This window comes from Sphaeramia orbicularis, chromosome 4 (assembly GCF_902148855.1).
Source record: "Sphaeramia orbicularis chromosome 4, fSphaOr1.1, whole genome shotgun sequence".
NCBI classification, from domain to species: domain Eukaryota; kingdom Metazoa; phylum Chordata; class Actinopteri; order Kurtiformes; family Apogonidae; genus Sphaeramia; species Sphaeramia orbicularis.
Window position 1 is genome coordinate 10,843,154 of NC_043960.1, and position 22,023 is coordinate 10,865,176.

The window sequence follows — 22,023 nt, forward strand, 5'->3', positions numbered from 1 at the left end:
TGACTTATGGGTTGTCTGGAACGCAGCATAAGTAGGCCTATTCACAAATACTGGTCAACGGTGGAATGTTTTATATATTTTTTAAATTTATTGTTTCTTATTTTGTCATTTAGAGATTATATGAATATTAACAGTTTTAATATGTTTAAATGATTGGCTAATGCATAATAAAATCTGGCATTGAAACATTAAATTTGGTTTAAGTTTTGTACAAGTGCAATTACCGACTACAGTGTTCAAGTCTATTTGTTGTTCATTTTCTCAAACATTTTACTGTGTATTCACTCATTTTACATAACTGCTATTGGGATGCATGTCTTTGGACTGCAGTGTGTCCAAAGCGAGGCCAAGGAGACACAGGGACAAGATGCAAACTCAACACTCAACCCAGGACCTTGTTGCTACGAGGTGACCATGATAACTACTGCACCACTGTACTGTTATTTTTTTTTTTTTTTATGTGTGCTCAGTCTTTTTTAAGTGTAGTGTCAGGATTATTAAATATAAGGGAATGTACTCAATGATTCTTCAATGGGGTAAACACTAAAATCTGCTGTATCAGTATCAGCATCAATCCTGACTACCTAGTTTATACTTCCTCCTACTCCCTTTCGACCATGCAAATTTAGACTTGTTTGTACTTGAAGACAGATTCTGTTCATTTAAATGTTATTTTGTTTTTGCTTTATTTTGTTTGTTTTATTTTTGCATGTTCGAAATAAATACATAAATAAAATATATAATGCACTTTGTTAAATTTGTCAAAATACAATCACTTGGTCACTACAGTCCCTACCACTGTCATATGATGCATAAACACACACTGGTGATCCAAAAAGTTTAATGCATAGACATTACATTTAGAATAACGACAAAGCTGATACTAACTGATACTCTGAGATACCACACATGGTGCTGGAACAGGGAGGTAAGGTCAGAAATTTTCTATATAAACAAGATCCTGAATCATTACTGTGCATTTAGATTCATTTTTGACTGACTATGATTATCTTTATCTGTGTTTTTTACTCACCTCCACTTTGTGTGATGTAGCGCACCCATGGTAATGCCTGGTAACCACTCTTCTCTATGATCTTTAAGTAGCGCACCTAGACAGCAGACAGATTAACTTTAGTTTTTTAACTTACATATAGGTGCCGTATGCATAGTTTGTGTAACTGATGGCAATTTTTGTTTAGTTATTTATTTTATTTTAATTTCGAATATCAAAAAAACAAAAAAAACAAGGGAAAAAAAAAAAAAAACATTCGAAAAGGAGCGGGATGAAGTCCAACTTCTATACTCCCGACTCCTTACCCCATCTTTTTCTACTGATCACAAAGTCCCATGTCAGTTCCTCGAAGTACCTTAAATCGTACATATGTCAAAAGAAATTCTAAACAATCCTGCATAAAACACAAAAAATATTATACATATCAAAAATAAATACAAAAAAATTATACATATCAAAAATAAACTCTGTCCATTTCATAGCCGTATTACGCATATAGACAACTGTATATCATGTAAATGATTTCACATAACCGATATATTCAATTCACATCAATTACAGCTTTTACGTAGTTTGTCCATTTTGACCAAATAGTAGAAAAAGATTCTGACGGTACAGTTTTAATAAATTCATGACACTTCAGCTCTTATTTTCCAAAATACAAACAAAACAATCATACTGTAGTCTAGATATTTTGTTATATTTATACATAATTCATGACAATCAAAAATAATGCTAAAAGCAGAAGTTTTGGCTCCATCAGTGTGTGCAGTTTAGTGTCCTCCTCTTGCTATGCTGTGAACACTGAAGCATCTTAATTATGTTATACTCAGATGAGAGTCAGTTGTAAATTAATTTATATTTCCTGTATAATTTTATGGCAATTGGGGTTTATTATAAGATTTATATCCGGCTACAAGTCACAGTAGATGAGGAGATTTTAAATAACAGGAACCTTCAGGACTGTGAGGAGACTTAATAAGTTACCCATTAAGCCGAGTATTTGCATTCCCACTTTAGTGCACTCGTGTGTGAATGTGAACCGCTGCAGTTAAACAAGGAAATGGATTAAAAGAAAAAAAACAGCATAATGGGTCTTAAAGGGTCGTACCTGATAGGAAACAAATAGTGTGCTTTTGTTTTAAATATGTGTATTATTGTCATGAAATGGACAGAGTTTATTTTTGTCTTTGATGTGCACTATTACTGCTATGAAAAGGACTGACTTTATTTTAATGTGAAATGTTGCTGCAAAATGGACAGTCTATCCTTGATATGTACAGCAATTTTGTGTTTTGTGCATAGACAGAATTTAGTCTGATATGTGAGGATTTTTGAGTTGCTTAGGGAATATTACATAAGAATTTAGGGTAGGTAGAAGGATGGGATAAGGGGGCTGGAGATTATAAATTAAATTTCATCCCGCTCCTTTTCGAATGTTTGACTTTCTTTTATATAATTCTGTTGTTGTTTGACTTTAATGCAATATTCGAAATGGATAAATAAACCAACAAACAAACCTGAATCCCAGACACAGTGAAATACGGGATCTCAAAGTTAACAGTGACTGGTCTCTTTGCCTCCAGCTCATCACTCTCCACGCTGGGCAGCCCAAAGTGTGCACGCATCATGTACTCCTTACCACCCTACATGAATAAACACACAGAAGAGGCCATAAAGCTGTTACTGAAAATGGTTAACCAGATACCGTTTACATGATAAAGTGATGTTATTCATAAAGTGTTTCAATGTTATGATGGATTCCACTTCCAGGCAACATGAGACAACTCCCATGTCATATCAGTGGAGTCAGTTTAGGGATCTAACATCTTCCTACAAAACAGTGCAATAAAAAGATAAAAGTGGTTAATCAGTATTCATGTGAGGAATTGTGCAACGGATCATCTGAGCATTTTGTTTTCACTGATGCAAAAAACGATGGTTAAATTAATTAAAGACAAAGTAACTGAACAGAACCCTTTATCAGGCAAGTGACTATAATTGGTAATTTCCGCAATCATTACAAGACAGTGGCACCAACAATTACAGTGAAGACAGTGACTCAACAAGCTCAAGTCCAATGTGGTCTACAGGGTCTGTAAGGTCCGCCTCTGCATGAACAGTGAGCGTACCTGCTTTGTTAGTGTTACGTGCCAAGAGGTCTAGGGTGCTGACACGTAACACAAATAAAGATGTTCTGGGTGGAGACCGCAAAGAAAACGTGGAGAGCAGGATGTTTGTAACAAAAAAAGACGAGGAATTTATTACGCCAAAAGAAAAGAAAAAATATGTATACACTGCCAAAAATTAACACAAGCTGCAACAAACAAAAACCCAACAGCAGCGATGGACCCACACCTCCTGGCTGGAGCTCCTGGCTTTATAGGCTGGAATCACGGACAAGTGCTGTCAATTGGCCAAGCAGGAGGTGAAGATTAAAAAAAAAAAAAAATTAACTGCCCCAGCCGTAACAGTTAGGTACCATGAAGTAATGGTATTAATGTAAGGAATGATGTTCAAAGGGATAATGTGGATGTGGACAGGACGTATCAGTATTTATGTTGGTCTAATGTTCTAAAATACATGTTCCTTTCACCTTACATGTGTTTTTTTTTTTTTGCATTTTTTATATTTACTTGTTGTAGGAACCAAATATGGAAACTTCATTAACCTTAATTTTCTACTTACCAATAAAAAAATTTTAGAGAAAAAATTCACAAAAGTAATAAAGTCTTGGTTGAAATTTTGAATTTCAGAGTATTTCTATGAGTGCCCTATAAAGGGTTAATATGAAAATCCCTAACAAACAACCAATTATGTGAAAACCATGTATCATATAATAACTTGACAAAATGTAGCTTACGTACAACAACTGCAATATGTCATAAATTATTACATGTTGCCTTCAGGCTGTTTATTCTGTCAGAGTGTGTCAGATTATTACAAAAAGTGGTGTTAGTAATAAATTAAGTGAAAAATTTGCTATATCTTATAAAGTTATTACACAAAATGGTGATTTTATATAATGCATTAGTAGAAATTCATCTCCAGAACACCAATGTTTTTACCTTCTAGTGTGCTATATCCTCCTGAGACCCCGGAAAGTAAATGTTTTGGCTTTTTTACATTAAATATTTGTCTTGATTGTAAAAAGCCTGATGCAACAGTTTTTCAGATATATTTTTTATTTGTATTTTATTTTTTTATGGAATATCCTTTGCAGTGGATAGGATTTCTTTTCTAAGAAAAGCTGTGAAATTCTTGTCCCCTACCGAGGACAAAAATGCACTGCTGGGTCTTAGGAGGAAATAGTATATTTGTATAATGGTTATATGTACATATGATCTGCATAGGAATGTGAAGTGTTTATGCACAGATACGCCCCCTGGTGACTGGATTATATTTTAAAAGGTAGGTCAACCTGTGGCAATAAAGACAATGCTACTGTTGACTGAGCTGTCATTCATCGGGTGCATAAACATTGTACACAAATATTACAGTGTGAAATCTGAAACCCTATCCGCATAAGCCTTGTTAATTGTGCTGCTGTCTGTTTTGGTCAGACCACTCTTGGAAAAAAGAAAAAAGCCATGTCCTGGTGAAATAATAGTTAACCCTATCTAGAAATTTTTGTAAAGTTGAACTTACATGTTTAGACTTCCAATTTTCTCTACATCTTACCTTTCTTAAGTCATTTACTGGCATTTATTTTAATATTATCTCTGTATTTTTTTGTTTAAAGCAAGTGTTTTCCTATATGTAAGTTTCTAACCATGGAGATGTTCATGAAAGTTCATAAAAAAAGTCATGTTTTTCTATCAGAACTGAAAACACTGAAGCAAAAGAGAATTTATTCGCAAAATATAACATTAACTGAATATAAAACAACCACTGACATTCGTTGAAATGCATGGGTTTTCTTGATGAATCACTGTTGCAGAACATGACGGTGTTTCAAGGTTGACTATGGAGCATCTGAACATCCAAACAAGATGTGATGCTGCTAAAATCCTGAATTATTCAAGCATCAAGATAGAATTAGTGGCTCAAAAGTTATTAAAGATTGCAAAGCTATAGATGTTTTTAGACGCCGGTGGCTGTTCAGGCCTTTGATGGTTAAATTAAAAAGTATATATACACATTTAAAGTATAGCTTTGATAATTTAAATAAACCAATTTTTCTCCTGCATTAAGGAAATGTCTTCTTTTTGCAATATACACTATATGAAAAGACTTCTAAAGGAGTCACTTATTAAAGCATGTAGTCACTTCTCAAAGCTTATTACCCTTTCCCAGCCAGGGCGGGGTACTTCCTGTGATCAGGGTTGCAGAAAACTGGAGCCGGGTTGTTTCATCAGTGTCTTATCACAAAAAATGCTGCATGTTTCCCTCCACCAAACCTCCTCCAAGCCTCCAGTAAAACATGTTACCTTATGGGAATATGCAATTTTATAGCGTTGAAATGTTGACAGTGACAGAGACAAATTTGCTGCAGTCATGCTCGAGCTTGATAACAACAATGGATATTCTAAACCCTGCGTGACAGGCTTGAGGTATAAAGAATTACTGGGGAGATATCAGAACTTGACAGATAAAAGAAACATCAGCTGAATTAATGCTCTACAAGTTTTAAAATGCATTTAAATTTTCTTTTGAAGACTCCAGTGACGGTAAAAACTGATAGCAAAGCTGCGAGCGTGTGTTATGTGTGTGTGTGTGTGTGTGAGGTCAATCATGACGTGATAAATGGATGCTGTCTAATATTTGTCACAGTCAAAACACCACTTCATTTTTTTTTTCACACTGGGGCTGTTTCAAGCTTATGAAGATAAGATTTAGCACAGCACTGCCGCGCTGCCTCAAAACCCAGATAGTGGTGAAATGAGATAACTCTGTTCTGCAGCATTAAAGCATCATAAATGTGCTTTGAGTTATAAACCAAGATATTGTGTTGATGTCACACTAACAGGGAAAGACTTGATGTTCCACTGCACCACGTTCTTCTCTGGCACCCATTTGGCACTGCCTGTGCTGGTCTTGAACTTGGGTGAGTCAGCATCGCTGGGCACTGGCACCAGAATGGACACATTGTTGGCAGTGGATCGACTCTTGAACTGACTCCGAGCCTGCAGAAGGTGAAAGGGGACAGAGGTCAAATGTCAGCAGAGACCTTTACATAAAAAGAAGCATAGATGTACTGAGCCGAACCCAGGAGGTCCCTGTGTTTATGCACTTTATCTGCACGTTCCTCGTGTCTTTCTGGCCTTCACTGCATCAAACAGATGGCAAGTGCTAATCCACCTGAGATGCATGTGTCATAAATACTAAATAAGTTTCAGTGGAGGGAGTACTGTGCTCAGTATGTGTGTGTTTATGTGTTGTGTGGCACTTATCATTACCTTCACCTTGATCTCCACACGACTGTGGGAGAATTTCTCAATCACACTCTCAATCCATATGAGAGGCTTCACCTGTCAGAGAGGGACAGAGTGGACAAGGTTACGGGGGCGAGCACTTCGGAGCTGAACTGCATCACTCAACAAACGGCACCAAAGTGACACCGTGGACATGGCCGAGGTGAGAGAAAGATCCTGTTTGTACAAAAAAGACCTGAACTCACCATCGACAGCAAGGAAATACAGCCAAAACGTTTTCTCACTGTACATATTTATATTTTTAAGGACTACTGTATACAGTTGTGGAAAAAATTATCAGACCACCCTTGTTTTCTTCAGTTTCTTGTTCATTTTAATGTCTGGTACAACTAAAGGTGCATTTGTTTGGACAAATATAATGAAAACAACAAAAATAGCTCATAAGAGTTTAATTTCAGAGCTGATATCTATCCATTTTCCATGTTTTCTTGATAATAACCAAAATCCCTTCAGCTCTTGCATCAATATCTATGGCATTGTACTGCCAAAAACAGTGCTTTTAGGCATTCCGTGTTTTCTTTTCTGTTTTAGTCACATGATACACACAGGAGTTTGTACTTGATTGCATAACTAGTGTTTTTGATGACTTTTGATAATCTAATAATTTTTTCCTGCAACTGTATATATCATGTGAAATTCACTTATCAAATGGTCTAAAATAACCACTACTGTGTTTCATTACATTTTATTATTTTCCTCATTTTTTTGCATCTTCCATACAAAGAATTCCTGCTCAGAACTACGTTGGTTTGTGTATCTTCACTCCCTCCGTGTTTGTTTGTTTTACTTATCACAGGGTTCCTACAGTTTTCTATAAGTTACATTTAAGACTTTTTAAGACCCGTTTAAGACTACTTAGAACAGTACACTGCAAAAAATCAAAATCTTACTGAGTGTTTTTTTTCTCATTTCTAGTCAAAATTTCTCATCATACTTAAAGTAAGACATAATCACCTAAAGAGTAACTTTTCAGTGAGATAGAAGAAGCTATTTTTAGACAATAGATCTTGAAAATCTTATTTCAAGAAATCTTACCCAGATAAATTTCACTTGTTCCATTGGCAGATTTTTGGCTTAATTCAAGATTTTTTTTTGCTTAATGCAATGAATGAAGCCACAGTTTTCCTTGTTGCATAAAAACCCTTAACTTGGGGGGGGGCAGAGCTTTTTCTATTGCTGCTCCCACCCTCTAGAACTCCCTCCCAACTACCATCCAACACTGCTTCGACCTCAACACCTTCAAATCCCTTTTGAAAACTCACTTATTTAAGATTGCTTTTAATGTTTAATTGTTTTATATTCACATACCTTTTCCTTTGCACCTGCTTTTATCTGTTTTTAATGTGTTTGGTTTCTGTTTTTATCTGCTTTATGTAAAGTGTCTGAGTTCCATGAAAAGCGCTATACAAATAAAATGCATTATTATTATTATTATTATTATTATTATTACTAACTTGTTTTCATTGTTGTGCACAAGTATAATAAAATTAAAGTGCTGCATGATCATTGCTTTGTGGTTTGTTTGTGTTGAGGTGAAAGAGGCATGTTTGTGCGTCCTTCTTACAGTGGTGTTGAGCCGGTAGGACATGAGCTCGCTCTCGCCATCAGGGGGGATGAATGAAATGGTGCGGTCGTTCTCGAAGCGTGACAGACGGACACACTGATGAAACTTCACATCCTCTAGTTCCACTGTCTTACTCTTCTCTCCTGACACACACACAAAAAAAAACACACACACAAACACATCACAAAGAAAAAGATTGAAAGCTTTCCAATCGGCCTTGGGGAAATCAAGGTCAAGGTAATGATGACTGACAAACACTCACTCATTCTCTTTCTTTTTCACACACATACCCACACTGGAAACTCGACATGCTACCGAATCTATCTGCCATGTTCTTGTCCCAGACCGAACAATTATTTAACTGCCATGCGCAAACACATAGAGCACACACACAGCTTTCCTTGAAAACCTGCTGCCACAATCTCTTCCCCTACAAAACCAATTCAGCTGCCACCACACACGCACAAAACTAAACTTATATTCTATTATTAGCTCCAAAACCAAACTTTCGGAAAATAATTTCACTATGTGTATTCATTTAAAATATATTTACTTAAGTCTGTATAAAGAGAACATTTCCACAAGATCCCTAGCACAACTATGGCACCCATTAAAATTTATTTCGAACATTTTTTTTCAGGGAAATCAAAAAGAATAATAATAATAAAAAAAAGACCATTATTGCAAGTCTCCATGTTCCAACTACGTTTTGGCCCAAATACATGGTCCAACAAGATCAAAGTGTTTCATTTAAGCCAAAAAAAAAAAAAAAAAATCATAAACTTAGAGGGCGCAGCAGAAGGGCAACACTATTGCAATATGCAGCCAAAGCTTTAACTCCTTTAATCTGTGTATTTTCATTCTGGTGTGATTGAGACGGTTAACAGCCCTTCATCTCTGGATCTGAGGCTGTACAGGATGAATACTCAGTAATAGGATACACAGGAATCCGCCCTCATCTACTGATGAGGTCAGAACAAGTACATACACATGTAGGTTTACACGTTTTGACCCATCAGAGCACTTGGAAGTTTTATTGAAGAACACAACTGTTTTGAAATAATGTGTTTTCTTGTTTTAACATTGCTAAACCTTAACAAAAAGTATCTGGCATTTAACGCCCATCTCTTGTCCTGCTTGTGGTACATAAATTATAAAGTCAAAAAACACATGTGTATTAGTAGTAGTATTCGTAGTAATAGTAGTAGTAGTTAGTAGTAGTAGTAGTAGTAGTAGTAGTAGAAGGTGTGGTAGTAGCAGTAGTAGTAATAGTAGTAGGAGTAGGAGTAGTATTAGTATTAGTAGTAGAAGCAGTATTAGTAGTAGTAGTAATATTAGTGGTAGTAGTAGTATTAGTAGTAGCAGTGGTGGTAGTAGTGGTAGTTGTTGTAGTAGTAGCAGTATTAGTAGTAATAGTAGTATTAGTAGGAGTAGTATTAGTATTAGTAGTAATAGTAGTAGTAGTAGCAGAAGTAGTATTAGTAGTAGTAGTAATAGTAGTAGTAGTAGGAGTAGGAGTAGTAGTAGTTGTAGTACTAGTAGTAGTAGTAGCGGAAGTAGTAGCAGCAGTAATAGTAGTAATAAACATGCATTTGCAGGATGTTCTAAAAGCATAAAGGTCTGTTTGAGTTACAGTAACTGAGTCAGGAGGAAAGAAGAGCATGAATACACCTATAAGAGCTCATGACTTTCATTAAAAATGTGTCTTTTGCCTTTAAGATGGTCCTGATCTTTAGTATTTCCATGTGCATTTACCTGCCTTTCAAACTTTTCAAGGTTTTTTCAAAAAAAAAGGTATAAGGTGAGTAGAAAATGTCATTGCAATAGGGCTTGTGAGTGTGAGTGATGAAACACTAATGTCTGTTTTGTTTGTTGGTATGTATATACAGTAATATATGCGTGTATTATGCGCATTTAAGATCTTACAATTTATGATACTTCTGTTCGGTTCTGTTTGTTGTTAAGAACTTTTTTAAAACCTGGTTTGTTCATGCTAGTACATGATGTTACAAGAACGTATTTCAAAAAATGTCCACAATAATGCTGAGAGCATCGTCAGAAAGTCACATGAATGTAGCAGTTAAAATCTTCAGTTAACATTTACCGTCACAGGATCAGTATTGGAAATCATTAACACCCTAACACAATCTTTGAATACTGCATTACAAAGATTTATTAAAGAACATGATCAGAACCTGTACTTAATATTAGCTCAGTGTATTTCAACCTTGGGGTCGGGACCCCACGTGGGGTCGCCTGAAATTTCTTGTAATTGATAAAAATGAAAATAAAAACTTACTAATAATAAATACATGCTGAGTTGAGAGAGACAATCACAATCCATAAAAGACATGACAAACTCTGAAGCTGAAACTGAAGCACTGAGGTTCTGTTTATCTTTCAAATGTTCATTGTGGTCAGTTTCAGATGCTGCAGCTCTTTCATAATTCATAGTTTGTGTTATTGTTTGTTCAGTATTAATTGTCAGCCTTGTAAATCCAAGCTGAACTGACTGTACATATGCTGACCAAGGAAAATCAAATTCTCATTTTGTGCAGTAATCTACACCTGGCTTTACTGCCTCCGTCCATAATAACATACATTATATAGACTAAATGTCATCTAAAATTAACGTTTATTTCCAACATAGTATAGCTAAGTATTACATGATCAAAAACAAATTCATTTTAGCAAAAAAAAAAAAAAAAAAAAAAGGCTCTGTTTTGAATGTCTGGGGTCACCAGAAATTTGTGACGTTAAAATGGGGTCATGAGCCACAAAAGATTGGGAACCACTGCATTAGCTAAAGTTGTGGGAACTGGGGTGTTTTCATCTGTAGTCTGCTTGACAAAGCTTACTTTGTCCTCCTTTGTGGTTAATGGAGGTTGCTGAGTGGTCGAAAACTGCTCTAATGAGTGTGGGCCTGTGGGCCTTCAGCTAAATCCCCCAATCAACAGTAAGCTAAAGGCACTGAATGCAAGCCTGGCTCAACAGTTAAGGCCTGTCAGAGAAGGTTTGTGTGTATTTGTGTATGCAGCCCCCATGTTCTGTGTACAAACATGGTTAGTTTGATTACTGTTCTTTATTGACTTTCCGTTATTGCTTATTTGAGCATGTGTGTGAATGGCTCAGGTCGGGTCTAAAGAGAGCAGTACAGTCCTGGATAAGCAATAGGAAGTAGGAGAGCCCTTCTTGCGCCCCCCCTCCCCTTTCTTCCTCACTCTCTCTCATTGTGACACAAATGCACACAAACCCACATTATCAAAGTAGAAAGGTTATATGGGACATTCTGTCACTTTGGGACCTGAGGGGCTGGAAGAAGAGACAGCTGTGTGTATATGTGCTTACATGTCAGGGGAGGATTGAAGATGCAGCAGTGTCCCCTGTGGTTCACCTTTAAGGCTGCTCTTAGCTGTTTTTGTGCTGTTAATACACAACAGCAGACAGAACACACCTAATCTGTTTTCTGTCTGCTGCTTCACAGGGAAAAAGACACAAGGGATTTATTTTAAAATGACATTTGTAAATGTTTCTGTCTACGCTTTTTACACTGCTGTAAGATCATTAATATGGAAGGTTTCTGTAGGTCCATGGAAGTGGAGCTCTCCTTTAGGTTTCTCTTTTCCCACTCGGGTTTTTTGGAGTTTTTCTTTGCTGAGAAGAAGGGTCTAATGACAGGGGATATCTGGGACATTAATCCATTTGCTTCACCGACTATTTACTAACTGATTACTTGACTGTTTGTTTTCATTGTGTTTTTTTTTTTTTTTTTAATCAAGTCAACAATTTCTGTAAAGCCCTATAAGGCGACTTTGTTGTGATATTGGGCTCTATAAATAAAATGTAATTTAATTTAATTGAATAAGGGGCAATTTAACAAACTGAAGGCAGAAACAACATACTGTACATCTAAACTTTTGCAGCCCAGTCACTGGTTGAAGATTCTTTTTTATTTGTGGTAAATATTAACCGATTTCATGGCTAACTAACTGAACCCACATTGGATATTTCAGATACAATCACTGCATTTAACTTAGCTTAATGACATATAAATCACATTTTTTGTGACTTGTGTTGCAAATGTACTGATCGTGAAGGTTGACCCATTGATTAACCTTAACCTGCAAAGCTCATCTAGGTATGGTACCATCATACCTATCTTCTTTTCTCCAGAGATCAACCAGTCATTATTCTTTACGGTCTTGTGATCAGTATTATCATTTTAATTGAATGTGCAATAAACTGCTCTACCTCCTAGTACTTTAAATTGAAAGTGCAATAACCTGCTACACGTTACAGTACTTTTTAATTCAAATGTGCAATAACTTGTTTGCTGCCTCTCAGGACTCTTATTATTACTATTACTCTTTTTTATAATACTCTATTTTTTACAAATGTGTATCTGAGCTGCATGTGCAATAACTGTTTTTTTAAATATGTTTTAGCTGTGTTTATGTTTTGTATCCGTCTGTCTTTACTTTTTCTTCAAGCTCCCTTTTCTGACTCAGGGAAACGCACAAGAATTCCACTGCGCCGATACTGCTATGTATCTGTGCAAATGGCAAATAAAGTCTATTCTATTCTATTCTATTCTATTCTATTTAAATGTACCCAAAGTTAGAACTGAATTGGGGAAGTTAGCTTTTAGCTTTGCCGCCCCCTCTGCCTTGTATACACTTCAGGTGGAGCTGAAAATGCCAGAACCCATGTCATTTCAAGGTTTTCGCTCCGTCTTACGGACCAGACAGCGAGAGTCAATCGGACATTGCCTATGTTTTTAAATTGCTGTGACCTCAACTACATTTTAGCACTTTATTAACTGCACTTTAAAAAAAACTGTCTTACTTTTCTGTTATTACAATATCATTATTGTTTGTTTTAATTTATTGTTACTACCTGTCTGTAAAACCTGTTTTCTTTCATGGCATGTACTCCTGACCTCTTGGCCAGGTCACCCTTGTAAAAGAGATCTCAACTGGATTCTATCTGGTTAAATAAAGGTCTAAAAAAAAAAAAATAAATCTGCAAATCAACCAACATTTATTCTAACAAGTGAACTTTTACAATTACATGTATTCTGGACTTTTACCAGCAGAGGGCAGTACTGTAGCTGGTATATGTCCCTTCTCCCATTTAAACTTTATCCAGCTGTAATAAAAAAAAAAAAAGTGCAAATCACACAAACACAACTGTGAAATGATATGTAAAAAACTAACTGTTGAAGAAGGGGCTGCAAACAAATGTTAATATTTGTATAAATATTCAGGGCACTGCATCCAGCTGTGATGAAAAGTGCAGATCATGCAAACATGATAAACACCAAATGACTGTGAAATGATATGGATAAAGTGTTGAGGATGAGAGAGAGTAAAAACACGTTAATATTTTTGTAAATATTCAGTGCACCGTGAGCTTCAGTATGTGTCTGTACTCTCCATTTGATCATTATTTCTGAGGATGTTAGTTCCCAGACTGCTCCACACAGCAGGGGGATTGTGGACTGCATATACAGGATATTCACAGACCCTCACCTTTCATCTGCAGGGCTGTAGCCTGGGGTGCGGATTAACTCAGAGGCAACGAGGCTAGACAGTGATGGAGCCTTACCCCTTCAGTAAAGATGGGTAGGGGGGCAAGAAATGTGGGCAAAGCAGAAGCGGGAAAAAAAAATTGGATAAGAGGCAGAAGAAACTGAGAGGTGGATGCAACAGTTCGACACTGATGGAAAAAACAGGAGGGTAGTAAGTGGGGAAAAAGAAGTAGAGGAGAAAAGAGGATGAAAGCAAAGTGTGGGATTGTAGCGGGGGGTTCGAATGAAAACAGGAGTTCAAGGTGGGAGTGTGAGGGTGAGTTCAAGGTTGACATTAAATGCTCAGCTATAAAAGCATAGATGATGAAATTTCTCACATTTAAGTATCATTCCAGCAAATCTCTTCCAAAAAAAAAAATGCTGGAAATGCAATACATCATATACAGAGCAGACTAAGTATATGAGGAGATGGATACAGGACAGTTTCTTAGTGACAAGTCTCCCTGTCGAAGAATTTCCAAAAAGCCCAGAAAGATGTGTTATGATTATTTCATATGTGTGTTGGTGCCAGAGCATACCTGGATGCTCTGCCGCTACTATTTTTTTTCTCCACAAGGAAATATCTATACAGCTTATATAATCCACTAAAAAACTAAACTAATCCTATCAATACATGCAAATAATTGGTGTAAAATGTAGTATGACATCTTTTCATGGTCATCAGATATGACCCATTCGGATGTTCAGAGGCTCTGTAGTTACCATGGTGACACCGTCATCTTCTACAATATTGAGTCACCAGCAAAACCCATGGAATTGGATCAATGACAGTAGATGGACACACTAGTTTTATGTTCAGTTAATGATATCTGTGCTTAAAAAAGTTACTATTTCTCCAGTTTTCTCTGTTTTTTAATATAATAACCCTTAACTATAATCTGAACTTTCATCAACATCTACTTGATCAGTAAATTATATACAGGAAAATACATGACTTTCACTGATACAAACACAAAATACAGTGGATAATATTAACATTACAGTGAATTAAAGTGAATGTGGAAACACCATCATCTTCTACAACATTGATTCACCAGTAAAACCCATGAAGTTTGATCAATGACAGTTGATGGAGACACTTGGTTTATGTTCAGTTAGTGATAGATTTGACTGAAAGATAGACTGAGAAATATAAACTGGACTCAGTGATAAAAGAGAAGCAGTGTTGTTTTCAACACTGGACACAGCTCTAGATGAGAAGAATGGAGTTTGATGCTGGAATAGCAGCGTTTCTTCTTATGAAGGTATAAAGTTATCATGTGATGTTATTATCTTTGCTAATTTTATTGATCCAAGGTTCGTACTAAACTATGACAGTTCTGACCTTATTTGGACAATTCCAAACAGATCTTTCGTGCAGCTACTGACAACACAAACTGGAGGCGATTTGTGTTTTTTCTGTTTTTGTCTGGAAACAGAGCTAAGCTAACAGAGCTATAATGTCAGCTGATGCAGCATGTGAAGATACTGTTATTTTGACCGACTGTCAAAATAACCAGCAGTGAGTTTGTATTCCTCATATATTTTATTTAGTTATTTATTTAAGAAAATGGGGAACAATGCATATTAATGAACATTTTTTCTTAAATGTAACTATGCCAGATTATATTATCTTTAGACCTCCTGGCAGGTTAATGCTACACAAAAACACACAAAACACATAGGGTTAAATACAGAAACCATAAAATGCAACACGGACAATGCTAGCACGAACATTTAGAACAAAATCATTTAAAATTCGTCTGTATTGCATACACCGCTAGCCGGTCTCCATATTTTTTCAACACTGTCCATGCTTTGAGTGAAACTGTTCTTAAATAAGTTAAAATACTCTCTGACTTTATTACTTCCCCTTTTTCATCATCGTGGAGTGTAATTTAAGTCAATTCACTGCCCTTTTAAGTCACTGAGACTCACTGTTACTTACTGCCTGTGATCTCAAACAGCACTTTATCATTGAGGCCTAGTCGGAGTTCAGGCATCCCAGACAGAACCACTTTGAGCTTGATGCTTCCCACTATCTCACTACGAAGGACACTGCCATTGGCGCTCACCTGTAATGAATGAGAGAAAATAGAGTTAAAATCTGTCTATCAGAAGACTAGAAAACCCTCATCATTTCACACAGATCACACATTAGAATAATAATGATAGTGATTTTCAGAGACAGTGAAAGAAGACAAAGACACTATAAAAGTCCCTGATCACAGGAAAGGAAGTTACAGCTGCAGCAGCAGTTGCACGGCAACACATTATCAGTTTCCTTTTCACTGTTAAAAAAAAAAGAGTGGTCACATTTTATGAGGTGTTTCTTCAAGGACAAGAAAAGTCACTTTACTTCTTATAACCTTTCAAACATGCGGCATGTTCACGTGACAAATCTTTGAACCGTTAGTTTTGCTGCAGGAAATCTATGCCCTTGGTTTTATTTTTCTGATTCTCTTTATTTCTCTGGGTCTGAACACAGCCTGTAATTAGATACAGACAAGTAGTTATTACTGTGAATAGTACAGTCACTGGTATTAGAGGGTAACACTGAAATAAATGCAACGTAATATGACAACCATTTTTGCCACAACATAATACACTTGGAATTCTCTTATAAACTGCACGTTTTGAAAATAGACACTACTGATATTATTGTGTGACTTACATAAATATATTGCATGTTACCATCTGCTGTTCAAAATAAAGAAACATAATGTTAAAGTAAAAAAGTGTTGAGTATTCTAAAAAAAAAAAAAAAATCATAGGTTCACCTATGATACACCTTATATTCTACTAGATGTGGTAGTTTTTATGCTATTGTGTATTCATGCATGCTGTACCACATTTGTCCAGCAGTCACCGCCAAAGCGTTCTGGCCATAGTAATGAGACTGTAAAGCTATTGTATTCCAAAATGACTAATATCTCCTAAAATATTCATCCTATCAACTTGCCGTGTTTGCTAATGTCTTCATTGACCAAAAAATACATACGAATGCCAAACTACAGCAGTCAGCTCTTTCCAGATTTTGTGTGATTCCCAAAACACACACACACACACATGCACACAGAGGCCACGTGGCTTTTATAATATAGATAAACATATTTTTGTTACAGGTGTCTATTTTCTCATTACATTACTATATTGTTATTATATTGTCCTTACCAGTAGATTAACTGACTCAATGACATCCATGAAAACTTCATTTTTCCTGTATTTGATGCCTTCTGACCGCCAAGACACAGCGTTGGTGACTGTGGCAGGAGGTCGAGGAGCTCCGACCTCCAACTTATGGCCCTGCTGAGTGATGTACCTGAAAGACACAAGGAGAAGAGTCGTAACACAGGTCCAACTGATTCCAAAGTCACCATCTTTGGAACCGTCATTTGCAAATTTTTCACAGATTTTAACATTTACGACAAACACTTATCAGCTGTAAAACTAATGGTCACAGGAATGAAAAGCAGAAATACCTGGAGAAAAGATTTTTGTGTTGAATCCTAATTTCATCTGCCTATCTCCTCTTAAAGATTGGCACTTGCTTAAGTAGTAACACAATTTCTTCAAATTAACCTTTTCTGATGAAAATAAAGTTATAATAAGATATGGCACCAAATATTGCATGTGATTTTCTTGTAGCAACTTACTCGTTTGAGGAATCTTTCTCATTTTGTTTTAATCACATTTGATGACTTGAAATAAATGAGTTGCTCTGGCATGAATGAATTAAAAGAGCTCTGCGGTCATGTTGTATAGCAATTACTCATGGATGTAATTGGAAAGAGAAGATTTACATAAACCCATTGTGACTGCAGACACAGATAACAATGCGACTAACAGGTATTTGTTTACATGAATTCCCAGCATCAACTGTCTTTAGAGGATTTTGGGCCTCCAGGAGATCCAACAATAGTTATAATCTAAACATTTAAACCTCTTCTGCAAGTAAAAATTCCACCAAAAATGGTCCTGTGATAGTATTAGTCCTGTGATTTGAGGGGATTTGCAATATCTTTTGTTTCCTCTATGCATTTATTAGCTTATTTCTTGGTCAGGAGGCTCATGAAAGAAAGGACATTTAAGGTTTTTTTTAGATGCAGTGACATGTCGAAGAATCTTCAATCTTAGAAATAATGAACAAATACTAGACTACAGACTATTCAAAGGACATATCTTTTTATTTTTAAATCCAACTTGAGAAGTACATTAATGGTAGTAACTCCTGTCGTTAATAATATGACAAACCGCACACAATGTTAGCAAATTCAGAAAAAATGCAAATGATACTTATACAACTAAATACCACTGACTCCGCTGTCTCTGTTAAGACTCAATTCATTAATATTCCCAAAAATATTTGCATAATCATCCTAAACTCCACTTTATCTTCAGTCAGCTGGATTTAAATCATCAATCTGTTCACTTTCTGTGCTGGAGGTCCAATTTGTTGTAACCACTAACTGTGTCTGCAGAGACATAACGCTTGTCATGAACACAGGAGGGAGTCGTCCCTTGATAAACATCACATGATCAGGTCTGTTTTTACCCAAACACCTGCCCCCCACCACTGATTACACCTCTAAGGCCCTCTATCCACTAAAGAGCTATCTCCTAATCTATACCACTACTACAGAACATAATAGACCAGAGCAGAAACACAAGAAACAGACAAGTAACGTTACATTATGCAACAAGAACACTTTTTGCTGATATCTGCAGCTTCAAATCTCCAAAGTCAAATTCCAGAGTTAAGAATATTGATAGTACTTGGGATGAAGGACTTCTTAAATACATTTCTTGTTGCCAGAGGGACTCGATAGCACCTCCCCGAGTTCAAAGGCTCAAACTGGCTGAAGAGAGGATTGAAGTGTTCTGCCAGGATACTCTTCGCTTTCCTCCTTGTCCTTTCTGTAAAAAGTTGGGGCCAAGAGCTTTTGGGGTTTGCCAACTATTTTGCTTGCCACAATCCTAGAAAGTTTATTCTTCTCATTCACACTGGAAGCCACTACGGTTTCTAAACTTGCTGTGTGCTTCTCTTGAAAGCAGTTTTCCACAGTTTCAGCATATTGGACTTCAAGTGAAATCGCTTATGTGCAGATGATTAATTATCTTGACATGGCCACATTAATTTCTTCTGGCTAATGCAACTGTTATTATAATGGTTACGGTTTTGGATTATTAGTCCATGCTTTAAAACTGTAACTTTTATTTTTATCTAAAACAACTACAAAATATTTTAATATGGCTAGGTAGTTTGCTTAACAAACTGACAATGGTGACTTAAATTAGATTACACAAACTAAAAAAAACAAAAAAGATGCCTTTGTCAGTGCCTTTGACCATGGTACTGATGAAGATCTGGAATTGGTCCCAGATCGCCTTCAATGGAAGCTAACTGCTCCAAATGCATGCTATATGCTAATGCTAATACTAATGCTAGCTACTGTGTATGTATGAGGATGGGTAAAATGCAGAGACTGAATTTCCTTACAGGGATAATAAAGCAAATTAACCTTTAAAGACTTATGTTAAACAAAAACTGAAGTGTTACAATGCATTCAATTTCTATTTAATATTGCAAAAGCTATTAGCGGTCTCTGATAAACAAAACACACTGTGCTATGTACAAACTTAAAAAGGCTGAGCACATAGATAGATTGGATTATAGATCATAATGACCTGACATGAATATAAACACAGGCACTGATGTTTTGCATCTTCCTTACACTCTAACTGAAACTAAAACATGTGCTACTAATTCACACTTCTCACACAAACTCAAATGAAGAAGCCCTTCATTAATAGTGAATCTTGCACATGCCCAAAATACATCATCTCTGAAGAAGTCTCCAAAGTCCTTACTCTGTACCCATTTCTCTGACTCCACCTCTTCCCCTCTGCTATTTTCAGTAGTTCCTCCACTTTTCTCTTCCTGCTCAGGATGAACATTTTTCCCCCAGTGTCAATGGCACAGTGACCCAATGTTCCACATGCATCAGCTGCCCTCAAGCTCCTCTTGTACATAAACAGAGGAAAAAGTACAAAGCCAGCAGCCTAGCAGCTAGGTCCAAATTAATCTTAATCACCTGTAAATCCATTTTAAATGCCTGTAAATGGAAATTTTGGGGCTCCAAACAAATCTGCCTGCATCAAAGTAGGCAAGGTGGAACTGTGCAGAGGTAATGGTGTTGACAAAACTGAACGTACGTAAGCATGACAGTTGTGATGACTAATAACAGCACGCTTATGACAATGAAGTGTAAGGTCTTTCACTTTCAGTTGTATGAACATAGGTGAAGGACTGATATGCACGTTTCGTTTGAAGCCTCTACAGGCAGTTATTTTCCTGAAATGGTTCTTCTGGTAACACTGGTGTACAATTTATAGAAATTATCTACCTCAGAGATTAAATTTGCTAAATTTTACATACTTCAATAAGAAGAATTGGAAAATAAATGGCAAAAGTGTTGGTTATCTGATGTTTTCAGTGTATATGATAAAGTGTTATTACACATACATACGGGTTTTTCTGCATTTATCCAATACATTTATAAAAGTTCCAGTACAAACAACCTGTAAAGTGAATGTATTGTAATGTGCAGACAGTGTTTTGAAGTAGATCTGGTAGCTTTGAAACAAACATTCCTTTTCGGTGAAACTCATTCCCTCATTAATTCTCAAAATTTCCCATTTTGACCTTAGACTGTATCTTGGAACCTACAGTTAACCAGCATTTATACAATAAACAAGATTTTGAATATCTCAGACTTGCACCATACTTGCACCCTTGCTTTTATTCCAGTTAAAATATTTTCATCAGTTCAACTTTTTCATATACACTCTAAAAAAATGTCAATTCACCACTACAACCATTCACTCACACTCTACTGATCTCATTAACAGCATGTAGTGAGTATGAGCAAGCTTGTGTTCAATTCACCTACATTTCCCACCCAATGTAAACAACAAAAAATGCCACATAAACAAGTTTTCAATTGATTGACAGATTGAGGCAGAAATTTCTAGTTTTCTATTCCAGTTCCTCCCACCTACAGGGTCTCAAATTCATGTTGACACTTTGCAAATCTGAAAGTGCTGAGAGATGAAAGGCAGCCACAAGTGGGCTCGGGGTCGACGGTGGGTTCGTTTGTTGCTTTTGCTGTTTGTTCTGTTTTGCCCTGATTCTCCTCAGAAATGCTAATGAAAGAATGTGGGGTTGGCAGCAAACTGACATATTAGCATAACAATAGAAATCATAACAAACACACACAACAAGCACATGAGGTTTCATCCAACGACACATATGAACACATGTATCAGTATCCCGGCAGTGTCAACCTCTTGCATCCACCCACGCACACACACATTCATACTCTTGCCAGGTACTGTAGCTAGTGCCATTATGTAGGAGAAAAGAAGCATTTCAGCTGTGGTCGGGGCATAAAAAGGTCAGAGAAGTGGGATAGCCTACAGACAAAGACATAGTGAATGTGTGCGAGTACTGTTTGTGTGTCTGTTTATGTGTGTACGTACTCGAGGGAGATGACACTTTAGTGTGTCTCCTTGGAAAAGAGAAGAGCAGGGCCTTTCTGTCTGAGTGTCTCGAGTGTGTCCAGCTGACCATGTCATTGTGTTTGAGTGCCAATAGGAGCCTGGTAATTATCAGCCCTTTACAGACCCCCACCCACACAAACACGCACACACACAGAAAACTAAAATCAAACCTACCAAACCAGCTGCACATAACCCGAAAAACCTAATCAAAATTACATGTAAACACCACAAAATGCACATGTTTCAACCTAAAGTCCATTGTCAATTAAACTTGATCATGTGCACGTGAAGGCTCATGTTGCCGTGGTAGCATAGGTAGATGTAAAGGAAAAACAAAAGCCTCTCAGAGGAGCCAAGAGGGGGGAAAGAGCCAAACAACTCTGTGTACACCTAGAACACAACAACACTTGTGAGGCCCAAGAATAGTGGTTACTTCAGTTCATTTCACTCCCTGGATAAAGCTTCACTGGTTATTGTAGCATCAGTCACTAAAATCTCACTTTACTGGATGAAAAACAGGGAACAGACTCATGGCCCTGAACAGAAATACCATGTACTCTAGCAGTTGTATCACTGAAAACCTCTCACATTTTGTTCCCTGATGAAAGGTGCATGTAGCACTTCAGCCACTTCAGTGAAAAGATGCATCAGCCCTTTCAATAACATGAAAATTAAAGCAGTGATGCTGCAATTAAAGCTTTTTGAGTTTAATGTTTTAACCTCATACTGTCATCTGGTGGTGCATTATCTAAATGCCAGGGGTCAATGCCAACAATCAGCAGAAATTAATTTTCAATTGAAAATAAACTCACTTTTCTGTGAGATTTGAGTAAAAAAAAAAAAAAAAAAGTACTTTGAATAGCAATGAAAGTCTAATGGT

The 22,023-nt window shown here is 36.6% G+C and overlaps 1 protein-coding gene across 1 annotated transcript in view; it reads right to left on the reverse strand.

The window, feature by feature from the left end:
* The window catches only part of ap1m3 (adaptor related protein complex 1 subunit mu 3), a 41,737-nt gene that overhangs the window by 7,891 nt on the left and 11,823 nt on the right, over positions 1 to 22,023 (reverse strand). Inside the window, exons 5-11 of the mRNA XM_030132200.1 lie at positions 16,755 to 16,902; positions 15,529 to 15,655; positions 8,012 to 8,154; positions 6,412 to 6,483; positions 5,980 to 6,138; positions 2,533 to 2,658; positions 1,034 to 1,109 (exon numbers count right to left, since the gene is read on the reverse strand). Coding sequence (XP_029988060.1) covers positions 1,034 to 1,109; positions 2,533 to 2,658; positions 5,980 to 6,138; positions 6,412 to 6,483; positions 8,012 to 8,154; positions 15,529 to 15,655; positions 16,755 to 16,902 — 851 coding nt within the window. The remainder of the gene's footprint in view (positions 1 to 1,033; positions 1,110 to 2,532; positions 2,659 to 5,979; positions 6,139 to 6,411; positions 6,484 to 8,011; positions 8,155 to 15,528; positions 15,656 to 16,754; positions 16,903 to 22,023) is intronic.